Raw genomic sequence first — 13512 nt, 5'->3', positions numbered from 1 at the left:
CTGCTGAGAAGTTGAAGTCCATGCAGTCACGTTATATGTGAAAGATGAGTTTTTATATAAGGAATAATGACCACACTGACCACTGTGTAGCATGTGGTAATTTTTTTTTTTTCCATCTTAGTGCAAAACACTATTTCCTCCCCAACATCTTGAACAAATTATAAATAATAAAACATCAATGCGCGAAAGGTGTGAGGGGATCTGTATAAATCTTCCTTTTTATTTGTTCACTAAGTTCTTAGGTCAGCTCTTGCTAACATTTGCCAAGCATACCTTCTGAGATGACTTTAGGGAGAAGGAATTGGATTCTTGAATAATTTATTTCATCTTTAAAGGAAAAAAGAAATTACTTCATCCTTCCTATTCAGATTGGGATGTTGCCCTTGTACTACTTCACATTTTCCCATGCTAATGTGTTTTTTCTGATTTATGTTTTTTTCTTAAGTCTGATTTATGTTTTTTCTTAATAATTTGTTACATACATTCTGCACAAGAAAAATGGATTTCCGTAACGTAATATCAGCTAATAGTTCAACATATTTTAAATATGAATTCAAAAAAATAATTGAAGAAGAACTATTTAATTGCATTTATCTTGTGCCCAACAAAAATTTTTAAAACACTGGTAAGCGGATGACTTTTTTCCACACCACCTCCCAAGATGTATGGAAATGATTGTGTCAACACCAGTAGTATTTTAGGTAAGGATACATTAAGACTAAAATGAAACTGTAAAAATATTATTTAAAGAGAGTTTATTTTTTCTGAGCAGAGATGCTACTGTTCATGCCTACTTGTTATCTCAATGATTTAAAAATAAATAGTTGAATGTTCAATTAATCATTTTCAGAACTTTATTTTAACTTCTTCCAGTATACAAAGCCAATTCTCAATTCAGTTCCAACTCAATTTCAAATTCAAATGTCTAATGTCAAGTTCTCAGTCCTTTAGTATCCAGTAGCAATATGTCTTATTTCTGTATAGTGACTTATGTTTTGAAATTTTTGTACAACAATGGCTGCCTACTGAACAGAAAGTCTTATACTAAGAAGCAGTACTGGAAAAAAGCTGTTGAAGAAAACTGACTTTACGTTAGCTCACGAACTTAAGCTGCCAAAGAGAAAGGTAGATTCTTTGTGAAGATTAAAAACCTTCAGTAATTTTGGAAAAAACAAAACAAAAAACCCAAAACCGGCAATATCTGCTAAAATTATCAACACATTTATACAACTAGTTAAAAGTAAATGGAAAGAGTACACAAATCAGATGAAGACCATAAAAACCCAAGAAGTGTGTTGTTAGAAATTATCCTAACCTTTCCTGTAAAGGTTCCAAAATTTGGAGGACAGGTGTTTCTACCATGTTTTCTCCTGCATCTGATAAGAGGGGGAAAGGAGTGAAAGTAATGTCTCCTATTTCCTTTTCCAGAGAACAAAAAGTAACAACAGCAAGATTTCTATGGACATCTTCAGGCAAAGACAAAATTTCCAACTGAAGAAAGTCCATCTTAATTGAAAAATATGGTGTCCATTTGCTTAGGTGAACAAACAGCTTAACAACATTCAGAACAAGAGAACTGGAAAACTTCCATGTAAGACATTCAAGACAACCTCTCAAATTACATCTGATGATTTTAATGGAGTGAAATGGAGTGAAAAGTTCATGTGCAATTTAAATAATAGTTATTTTAGTCTTAATTTCGGTAAGAAGAGATCTGGCCTCTTACAACACAGCACTTAAAGAAAGATGGACAGGAGTAGGTTAATCAAAAACTCTAATGAAGCTGACTAGTGTGAGGGATTAAAGTTCACGACAATGATAACCCATATATGACAAGACAGAATCTCTACAATCAATATTTAGTTATAAAGTATATTGTATAGTTTGCTGGATCTGTACTTGGGTACATGTCCCCACCTATTCTGCCAGAAAAAAAATAGTCCTTCTAAAAGAAAAAAAAAGTACATCAAAAATATGCCTATGATAGAAAATAAATACCAGCTAGGAGAATGGCTTCATGTTTGTCTTGCACATGTACAATACTAATCTCCAAGTGAAAACTCCATTGCATGTGAGTCTTGAACTTTTATTTTACAAGTGGTTTAGAGAAGTCTGTATTTCTTTTCCTTCTTCAGTCACAGACTTACACTTCCACAAATCCAATCTTAACATGTCATAAATGCCATTTTTTCAGGGGTTTGGGTTTTTTTAATGTGATAAAAATTATAAATTTCAGGCAGATAAGTCTAAATTATGAATGAAAATACAGGCTTATACACACATATATATGCACATACACATGAAACATGATTCAAAATAAGAATGGGGTGATTTTTGTAAACAGAACTGCTAGCACTGAAAATAAAACGTTATAGTATTTGAATTCTCAGATGAGTTATGACAGGAAACAACTCTCATCCTCCAAACCCTTCACTAATCCTGTTTTGCCGTGACAGAATAAACAGACTAGAAAACCAGTTTTAAAAACTATATTCTTCTTTTTGTTTAAAAATAGAAATAAAGCAAGAAAGAAAATCTCTACCTTTTATTTTAATGCCTTTCATAAAGCTTTGCAGAATATGTTTCCATCATGATAGGACAGTAGTGTCGTGGTTCCTAATGAACACAATGCCACAGAATGCAGGTACTTATCACTGCCATGATTCTCCAAAAGGTTACCAGCAATCCAAGATCATATCCAATTTTTTTCTACATGGGTAATGAGAATGGAGTAGAGTAGAAGAGAGTGCTGCAACTCAACTGCCCTCACTCCATGCGGGATGGAGAAATGGGCAAGCCAATGACTGCTTTCAACTTTGCTGAAAGCCTGACTTGCATGAACAGAATAGGAAGTATAAGCATGCAAGTCTGCAAACTTTCTTTTCCTTCTCTCTGAAAACACAAACCCAAACCCACAATAACAAAAAAAGAGACAAACCAACCTTTACATTGCAGACAGTGAAATACTGGGCATCAAGTATCTGGTATGATCAACAGTAACTCAAACATATGCCAAAAATCACATACACATTTAATGAGAACAGAGGTAATAAATTGTTTTGGCAGAGTAATTCTCAACACTAGAGTGAGCTGTGTAGAGCAAGAAAGCTAAGGGAAGCAGGGAACTAATTTTGCAGTGCTCCAAGGATCAATGCTCTTCCATGACTACCAGCTTTTGAGAAGTTGAAGTGTCATTTATCTGCTTTTCCCTTGTTACCTATGGAGGTCTTTCAATGTTACAGATTATTAGCTGTAATCGGAAAGCCCCAGTGTGTTGAGTGCTGCCTATCCAGAGCACAAGATAGAAGCACTGGCCCACAGCAGCTGCGTTATCAGGCCAAGATTTTGCTTGTCATCCCTAAGAACAGCACCTTCTGTAAGGATTCTTAATCCCTTTTTACCCAAGGTACACTCCAGGGCAATTCACTTTAGAGCTAAAGAAGAAAAGCCAGCTACATAGAGTTATGGGGAAAAAAATGGGGCTATTAGGACACAAAAAAGCAGTCAATTCCATGCTAGAAGCGGTGATTACTTTGATTCTTGGAAAAATAAACGTATAAAATATTGTACTAAATTGATTCCAGGTCAATCTGTAATTAATGCGAAATCTCATACCCCTCAAGGCTACTACTTGAAACTGTGCAAACCTGCAGTAACTGCTTAACATTTTGAATCACTTTAACAGAATTATAATACTTAGACACTACGATTCTTTTTCCATCAATGTCATGTGAAAGATTCAAATGGAATTATTAATAACATTCATAGGATCCAGGAACATTAATATATAGGGTATGTAACAAAAAGAGGTGGGAGTTATCTGTTGGCAGAGTATGTCTAGCCATTGAAAAAGTAAACTTATTTCCTGTATCCAGTTAATAATGGCATGTAATTTATAGAAAGTGGGTCTGAGGCTCAGTTTTACATTTGGCTTCAATATTTGCAGAAGTGTGCATCCACTGTGGTTATGGACAACATAGCTTTTGCAGGAGACATTTAAGAGTATTTCCAACAGAAAACAAATTAATTATATACTTACGGCATGGGGTGTTTGGTCTGTTCACAAGTTGTGGGAAGGCAAAGACAGTCGACAACTCTAGTTCATGGTTTTGATTTTGTTCCTTTTCTTCGGTCTGGTCAGCCCAAACTACCGATTTTTGTCTTTGAATCAGCTGCTCAACCTCCCCAAATTCAGTCTCAATTAAATTATTTGCCAACCCAGCTTCTTTCAAAGTCAGGTATTGTTTGCGAAGAACTGGAAGCAAAGTATTTAGTACTCTAAAACAACAAGAGGCAAGACAAATATGACTAAATCATACCTAATCTGATCCTTACTAGCAGTGCCACTACTATGAATACGAGAGGCTTTTTGCCCTTCTCCCCTCACCCTCCCAAGTTCTGCCATGTAATTTAATTTATTTTGGGGAAACACTGTGAGGCTGAGAGGAAATATTAATGACTAAGTAGAGTGATTTTTATCTTTTGCAAAATCTTGTATTTCACTCTAAGCATTTACTAAGTATAGTTTTTCCTCAGTGTCCAAGATCTTCAGTCTCTCAAACACCACAGAAATACAGTCAGTATATCTTGATTGAGTTCTGACTTTCTAAAATTAAGTATCAGATACATTAAGAAGAGTATTAACCAAATAATGTGGTTTAAACAAAGTACATTTAATTAGATGTGCATACAACCTTATTAGAAGCCTAGTCCAAATAAATTTAGGTACTACAATTTTAATTAAAGAATGGAATACATTAAGATCCACACAGCTGCAAATCAAAGTAACAAAAGTTTAGGAATTCTTCCTGAACACAAGAATTCATTAACTGTGGAGTCAGCTGCAAGACTAAACAGAAGATTCAAGCAATAGGGAAAGGGATACATATATAAAAACCCAAAGAAGCAACTCCGTAATTACTAACAATGTAGCTTTAAAAAATTTGCTTTCAGTTTTGCAGGTTTATATATTAGTTTTTGTAATGTTTACAGTAACAGCCTTTTCTCCAAAGAAGGAAGAAAAGCTGGTTATTTCACTTTGTAATGATTTAACTGTAAATTTAATATACTTATTTACTGAGTGGATTTGCAATTACTCCCCATTCCTTCTGTCACGCTCTGAAAGCTTGTCTCCAACATTTTCAAGAGACTGATAATAGAAAAAGATCTGATGCTTACCTGCAAATTCAGCTTTTTTCAGTCTGACTAGCTATATGAGTTCAATAATAACAATTTTTAATACAGATAAATTAATGTCTACTGTGCCAGAAATGAAAAGAGAACACAAACACTTATTAAAAAATCAATACTGCTGTTCAACACAGATGAAGAACATAAGACACCTTGATCTATTGAACAACTTGTAAAAACTATGCAAAGAAGAATATTAAATAGAATTAAGAAGCAGTAGAGCATACCTCAGTTTCTGTTAAACAATGGTGGACACAGACCAAGATTTATGAAGTGATTATTATTTTACATATCTTTTTGCTTAAGAAAACACAATTCTAACCTAGAAAAAAAAGTTTGAGAAAAATCTTGCTTCTGTTTCAACTAAAACTGAATTCTATAGACTTCTGAAGTTACCATTGTCAGACTAGAAGTCTTACCATGCCTGCTATGAAACCATACTTACTTTTCTGTCTGCTTATAATGCTGATCTTGAAGGGACATCAGAGATAACATGTGCTCAATCTGGGTTTTCAGGTCCTTAACTTCTAGGTTTAAATGGCAACACCGCAGATCTTTATAGAGTTCCTTGGGAAATTAGCAAGAATAAAAACAAACAACTGCACATCAAACCGATAAGTGAGAAACTAAAAATAATATTAATTCATTCTACATTGAAAACTAAAGTTGGAGCAGACCTATATTATAAAATTTTATGGTAGAAAAGTATGAATTGTTTGACTTTTATTTACATGCATAAATACTGCTTTGTAGATTCTTTTGACCAATAGTGTGTATGCTGTAATTAGCATTAAGAATCCAACAGGCACATATGCATACCCAAAAATATGTTTGCCTCGTTTCCTATATACTTGCTCTATATCTGAATTTCAGTGACTTTGTCTGGGACAAGTATTCACTGTATTCAGTCATTTTCCTGAGATGGCATTATCCTGCTTGAAATAGCTTTAAGTTAATTTCTTTTAAGGTATCAACACATTTTAGTCATCCCCATAAAAATACAGGTATTGAAATATATTCCATTATACAAGTCACATAAGTGTTCATTACACTATCATTTCAGCCACTTCAATTGCTGGCTGAAACTAACAGGCAGGGAGGAGCAATCCCCCGTCTTTCTTTTCCTCTTCTCCTTGTTCCTGCACAGATCTTCATCCCTTCTCCTCTGCTAGCTCTGGTGCTTGTCTGAGGCCACACTGAGCTGACTCTACTTGCTAAAACTGGGCAGAGAACTTAACACAACTTCCCACTCCTCCCCTAGCACCCTCCAAAAAAGAAGATTTTTTTAGCCTAGCTAAGAATTAGGTTGTCACATGATTCAACGAGCATCAGGAGCTACTATAAAGGCGAGAACTAGAAGTGTATGGCCAGGAGCAGGATCAGCACTCTGGCAGCCATCTGAATTGTTCAGCCATAGCATACTTATTCCCCTTTAGCATGCATTTTTGCCTGTAATCGTGTACTTTTATGAACAAGGAATACTTGCACAAACAATGAAGTACTTTTAGGGCAGAAGAACAGAAACAGCTAACACTAGAATTTGAAACCGTCCTGAAAGAATGGCAGAAGTCATGAGTAGGAGCAAGACGAAGAAAAGAAAAGAAAGAATCTATTCTTAACTATACTCAGATGTTGCCTACAATGGATAAAATCTGCCCTTGAAGTGAAAGGCTTTTACCTTTGGAATACACCCATCTTGACCCAGGAGGCGCATTTCATTTTCAACACGATGCAGCCAATTGGTATTTTCCTCAAAATGTTCAGTCTCCTCTTCTTTCTTCTTCTGCATGTGTACGCGGTGGGTTCTAAGCATTGCAAGCCTTTGGTCCCGCTTGCAAGTGGCCTAAAATCAGCATTTAAGGGGAAAACTTTCAAACTATGTTCACAAACATAGCTTTATAAAAAAATATTTTTTCTATACTTTAATACTCAACTGGTCACAACAAACATTTTCTATTTTTGACCAGTTTAATAAAAGTGAAGTAGCACATTCTCCTTACAGGCATTACTGAATTAAATATTTTCAAATTTCTTTTCCTGGAAGCCCTTATAATTAAATTATAATAGTAATTTAATTATTCTTTCAATGAATAATACATTGGATTTGATCACTTTCTGTTCTAGAACATTATTAAGTTAGAAAAACTGGAAAAAACTACATGTAAACGTACAAACACACTTCTAGATACAACATAACCTAATAATTTCTAGTAATTCAAGCACGAATACAAAGGACAAATTTTATCTGCTTTGTTTTCTTAATGCAATGTCCCAGAAAAAGCCCACTAAAAGATAAAGTATTTGGTAAAATGAAATATTCGTCTGATGCTTCTCTGAAATCTGGCAACAAAAATGCATAAAACCAGCAACAGCAAGCTGGAGAAGAATGAGGTACTATCCTAACAAGACAAAGGAGACTATTCGGAGGAGAGCTATAGAGTGCAGTGCACTTTAAGAATTAGGTCACTAACTCAACTACTCATTGAGAACATTAACTTCAGATAGAGCTCACAGTTCAGCTTTGCGTAAACTTTACTTAGTTAAAAAAACAAAACAAAACCAAACACATTTGAAGTATATTGCTACAGTCAACAAAACTAAACATACAGAACCCAGTTAGTTTTAAAAAAATTATGACCTAAATCTCTACATCCATACATTCCAAAATTAATGCTTTAAATGAAAACTTCATCAATTAGACTAAATCTATGTATTTAGAATAGCAAGCCAAATTATTTTATTATAACATATATATGGTTGAGAGCAGCCCTGAGGAGGAGGACTTGGGGGTGCTGGTTGACGAGAAGCTCAACAAGACCCAGCAATGTGCGCTCACAGCCCAGAAAGCCAACCGTATCCTGGGCTGCATCATAAGCAGCGTGACCAGCAGGTCGAGGGAGGGGATTCTGCCCCTCTACTACACTCTGGTGAGACCCTCCCTGCAGTACTGCCTTCAGCTCTGGGGACCCCAAAACACAAGAAGGACTTGGACCTGTTGGAGCGAGTCCAGAGGAGGCCACAAAGATCTGAGGGCTGGAGCACCTCTCCTGTGAAGACAGGCTGCGAGAGTTGGAGTTGTTCAGCCTGGAGAAGAGAAGGCACCGGGGAGACTTTTGAGCAGCCTTCCAGTACCTAAAAGGGCCTACAAGAAACCTGGGGAGGGACTTTTTGCAAGAGCATGGAGTGATAGGGCAAGGGGCAATGGCTTTAAACTGGAAGAGGGAAGATTTAGATTACTTATTAGGAAGAAATTCTTCACCATGAGGGTGGTGAGGCACAGGAACAGGTTGCCCAGAGAAGTTGTGGATGCCTCATCCCTGGAAGTGTTCAAGGCCAGGTTGGTTGAGGCTTTGAGCAACCTGGTCAAGTGGAGGGTGTCCCTGCCCCTGGCAGGGGGCTTGAAACTGGGGGGTTGGAACTAGATGGTCTTTAAAGTCCCTTGCAACCAATCTATTCTGATTCCATAATAAAATGTCATAAGAAACTCTGAATGTACCTCCCTAATGTTGCAAAACACAGAAATTACTCTAACTGGTGCCCTTCTAAGCATACTATAGAAAACAGAAACATGGAGAGATGCAGATTGCATTTCTTAAGCTGACTTTTCAAAATGCTTACTTCAACACATGGCATACAGAACACAGAAATAGTATGGTAAAGACATCTGAACTACACGTGTGCTCCGAGCAACTTACCAGGTCAAAGACTAGATTCTGGTCAGAATTTCACTTTGCTTTCTCTTTAGAACATCTTATCTGCTAAGATGACAGAGCATCCAGAGAATACAAAGTAATTTTGTAAAGGATCAGTTCCTTATGGAAAGTATCAGGAGGAAGAGTTAACTGTCAGACTAAAGCTCGCAATGACCACTGATTCCCTCTGACTAGTGAGGGTACTGAAGAGCCTTTCAGGACTGCTGAAGCAGAGAAATTCAAATGCATGGTTTTGCATAGTTCAGCTTTTATGCAGTACAGGAGAGGTAATCAGATTGAAGGTAGTATTGACAATATCCCACAATTTGATGAACCTATGCCATAGGTTTCCAGGAAGAAAGGACATGTTACATCGATGTCCTACAACAAAAATATATGGTTGTGTGTGCTAGTTGTACACAAATTCTGGAACACATGTAGTCCTAAGCAAGATACTTGGTTGCTACTCTGTTTTGTAACTTTTTTTAAAAGCCTGTCAAAGTACCAGCAGTTTTTTTGACATGTCTTTAATAAAAAAAAATAATTTAAAACATACTCCATGACTGATGCAGAAACCTTCAAGATAAAATAGGTCAAAACTGAGCAGGTAAGGGAAACATTAGTTGTCACTTTGGTAATCAAATGACTGGATTCCAAATTAAAATCCAATTTATTCCAAAGTAATATAAGAGGACATTTAATTTTACCATTATAGCAACTTACTCCTGTCAATAAGGCATTGTACTTATAGGACAGTACTCTTGACCCTTAGTAAATCACATCTGTAAGTTAACTAATGGCAAAACCAACATTTGAGTGCAGCACTGCTAACATTCAAAAGAAAAGTTAAATCAGCTCATAAAAAACATTTGTATGAAATAGAGCATATGAAGGTGTAACTCCTCGTTATGAATACAGCTATGCTCCATTGTAAGTAGCATTTAAAAGTATGGAACAGATAAAAATATTACTTTGGATTTTCTACGGCATAAAAGAGAATTCTAGAACGCATTAGTCACTTGAAATATCTTCATTAATGACAAGTTAAAATGCATGATATATTTTCACTTTGACATTTATCTAAGGACCAAATTTCATGTGAATCACCGGGAAAAAAATAGTCATATGGTAAACTATCATTTTTGGCCAAATACAGCTTGTTACTGTGACTAAGCAAAATCAGCCCCATTCTGAACTTCATATCTACATAAAACACATATTCCTTTAGGCTGAGTTTTATCAGAAAAATTAAGATATTATCTCAGCATGCTTACTTATTTATACTTTGATTCTTCTACAAAGACATGAGCATTCAATGCTGCACAACAGCAATTGTTCACACTTGGTCCCCAAATTCTTCTCTTAAAATTCAAGGCAACTAAACCTAATTATTTCAGTTCACATGACTCCATCCTTAAGCAGCTAATCCAAACATCTTCCTGGCAACAACTGAAAACACCAATGATAAGAATCTGTCTTGTTTAGCACAAGGTCCATGCTTTTCCTTATGAAACACAAATGGATTACTCAGCTTGATAACAGCTTCAACTGCTGTACCATACATACGTTAACATGCTTTGGTTTTGGACAAGAGTACCATGAGTCTCCTAAGTCCAGTCAGATCTTAAGTAACTACGACAATCAAGCCTATGTAAGGACAAGTTGAAATGTTTTCACAATTAGCAGCAACAAGCACATCAACAGTTTTCTGCGCAGTGTGGAAAAAATAGCACACCTGGCACTACAGCTACATTTTATGTATTAATGTCAGAAAAATGTTATCTGAGTGATAACCAGTGTGTCCCATTTTAATTAAATATTTAAGCAATAATTAATTACATAATTATTTAAGCAAAATTCTTACATTGATATAGCAAAATGAAGCGAGACGATATATTGGACTACATTATAGAAAACTCACCTTTTCTACTCTTTCTTCAGAGCACAACAGCTGAATTTGTTCATGACATTGTTTCTGGTAATATGTCTTCAGTGCATTTTCTTTCAGTTGCATTTCCAACTTGAGGTATTCTTTTCTGATTTCCTCACGGTTTGTAAACACATTTTTAAGGATTTCTTTGTATCTATTAGAACCAAAGGATAAGAATAAATAACGGATTACTTACTGAAGACTTTTTTTATGACCATCTCCTTTACAATGGGAACTCTCATTTTGAAGTTAATAAAATAAATATAAAAAATGAAGAGGAAAAAAGTAAAGTCTGTTATAGGTGAACATTAAATAAAGTCTTTACTCATGTACTGACACTTTGTGTATTCGAACTGAAAATGGGATGTGAAATTTTGAAGGGGTCACTAAAACTAAACCTTGTTTTATTTATCAAGATGTCACTGGGATTCAAAAGAAAGACATCTGGAACTTCTTCACATAAGTCTTACCTCTACCTCTAAAAGATACTAGATACTTATTTTCTCTTCTTCTTATACCAATTGACTAAACAGATCAGACTACTGTTGCCATAGACGCACATGGTCTCCTTCAAAAAACCTGCTAGTTATCATTCAAAAAAAGAAAAAACCATGAAGGACTCTTCAGTTGTTCACTTTTTCTGAAGTTCTGTTGTACAATTTTAATCACTAATGGATGACAAAAATGAGAAAATGCATTATTTTTTAACACTAATGCATTATTTAACACTAATAGGGGGGAAAACCCAAACTAGTGATAGAAGGTTCTTAAGAGTTATTCCAAGGAGTTCAATGTTTAAATGGCCTCAAAATCTGCTTATTCCTTGTCTGCAATGCAAATCAGAACAACAAGGATAAAGAGAAAGCCTGGAATCATAGAATGGTTTGCTTGGAAGGGACCTTAAAGACTATCTAGTTCCAACCCACCTGCCATGGGCAGGGACACCTTCCACTTGACCAGGTTGCTCAAAGCCTCATCCAACCTGGCCTTGAACACTTCCAGGGATGGGGCATCCACAGCTTCTCTGGGCAACCTGTTCCTGTGCCTCACCACCCTCACCATGAAGAATTTCTTCCCTATATCTAATCTAAATCTACTCTCTTCCAGTTTAAAGCCATTGCCCCTTGTCCTATATCACTCCATGCTCTTGTAAAATAAGCTTTTTTGTAGGCCTCCTTTAGGTACTGGAATGCTGCTACAAGGTCTCCCTGAAGCCTTCTCTTCTCCAGGCAGAAGAACCCCAACTCTCTCAGCTGTCTTCATAGAAGAGGTGCTCCAGCCCTCTGATCATCTTCGTGGCCCTCCTTTGCACTTGCTCCTAACAGGTCCATGTCCTTCTTATGGACACCCCACTCCAGGTAGGGTATCACCAGAGCAGAGTATAGGGGCAGAATCCCCTCCCTTGATCTGCTGGCCATGCTTCTTTTGACGCAGCCCAGGATGCGGTTAGCTTTCTGGGCTGTGAACACACACTGCCAGGTCATGTTGAGCTTCTTGACAACCCAAACATTACCATGTTGCAACACAAGTTTCAGCGGTGGTACTTTTTCTCTTCACTCCTGAGTACTGAAAATGCAGTACAGAATAGCCCAGAAGATACTGTATATCTTGACAATGAGCAATGTTGTATACAAGCCACTTCATAACATCCTATTGACTTGTTAGATCTTTAGGTAAGAATAAAGGCACAGTTTAACGAGCAAATGTTCTAAAGACATGCAACATTTGAGGTCATTATACAGTGTTTAGCATAAAGATCATAAAATTAAATACCATAAAAATCCTAAAAAGTAACACATAGGTTCAACTAGAGAGTAAGTTGAAGAGACATTCTTGCGACATAGTTGGCTTCTTACCAGCGTGTTTCAGAAGTAGCAATTTCATTTCATAGTCTAAAGTCTGAATAATTCCGAGTCTTTTATTCTAGTGTTTTATTACTCTAATTTTAAAAACAAAAAGAATTAACAAAAGAATTCTCTACAGTTTTAGAAATTCAACAGTTTTACCTAGAAGTGCCCAGAGAAGTCTATCGTATCAAGGTAGAAATGTGTACTAAAACACACACAGAATTTAGAAATACTATTTCTTTAAGGAATAAAGCAGTCAGCTGCAAAGTATCAGAGTTTTTACTCTGTCACTATCTATACAATCTGCACTACTATACTATTGATTCCACAACTGGTCAGAGAATATTTTTTTTCCTCCATAGTATCCATAGAAACATGGTTCCCCCCAGCTGCCTGGGAAACACAGCAACAGGAAATGAAGGTGAATCCTCTCTCTCAATTTCCCTCACAGTAAAAGCCTTGGCATAGTTTAAGAGAGGGCGCAGATTCTGATTCTATGTACAGTGACTGTGAGGAACTATTACTGGTAAATCAATCCTTTGTGTATTTATAATCATCAGTGTCTCAAATACAGCATCAGTATAGAAGCCTTTGCAAAGCTCCTGCCTTCAGCGGGATTCAGTCTTTCAGTAAACACAGTTCTATTTTTATGGAGTTATCTTTACCCTCTCTTCTTCACTTAAAAGTGACAAAGTGATCCTGTAGGCATATCCAGGGTATGAACTCTGGACTATCTAGTCTCAAAGAGCTGGTGCACCTGTCAGTGGTAGTTCCAAAGTCAGTGTTTACTGTCTACCTCAATACGCTCAAGACTTGAAAGGTTGGCAGGCAACACATCTCCAAGCTTTAGACA

The 13512-nt window shown here is 36.3% G+C and overlaps 1 protein-coding gene across 1 annotated transcript in view; it reads right to left on the bottom strand.

The window, feature by feature from the left end:
• Window positions 1-13512, bottom strand: part of KIF18A (kinesin family member 18A) — a 42382-nt gene that overhangs the window by 14042 nt on the left and 14828 nt on the right. Inside the window, exons 9-12 of the mRNA XM_009702006.1 lie at window positions 10804-10966; window positions 6869-7033; window positions 5636-5757; window positions 4040-4278 (exon numbers count right to left, since the gene is read on the bottom strand). Coding sequence (XP_009700308.1) covers window positions 4040-4278; window positions 5636-5757; window positions 6869-7033; window positions 10804-10966 — 689 coding nt within the window. The remainder of the gene's footprint in view (window positions 1-4039; window positions 4279-5635; window positions 5758-6868; window positions 7034-10803; window positions 10967-13512) is intronic.

This window comes from Cariama cristata, unplaced genomic scaffold (genome assembly GCF_000690535.1).
Source record: "Cariama cristata isolate BGI_N322 unplaced genomic scaffold, ASM69053v1 scaffold9226, whole genome shotgun sequence".
Lineage (NCBI taxonomy): Eukaryota > Metazoa > Chordata > Aves > Cariamiformes > Cariamidae > Cariama > Cariama cristata.
This window is presented reverse-complemented; position numbering and strand designations above follow the sequence as displayed.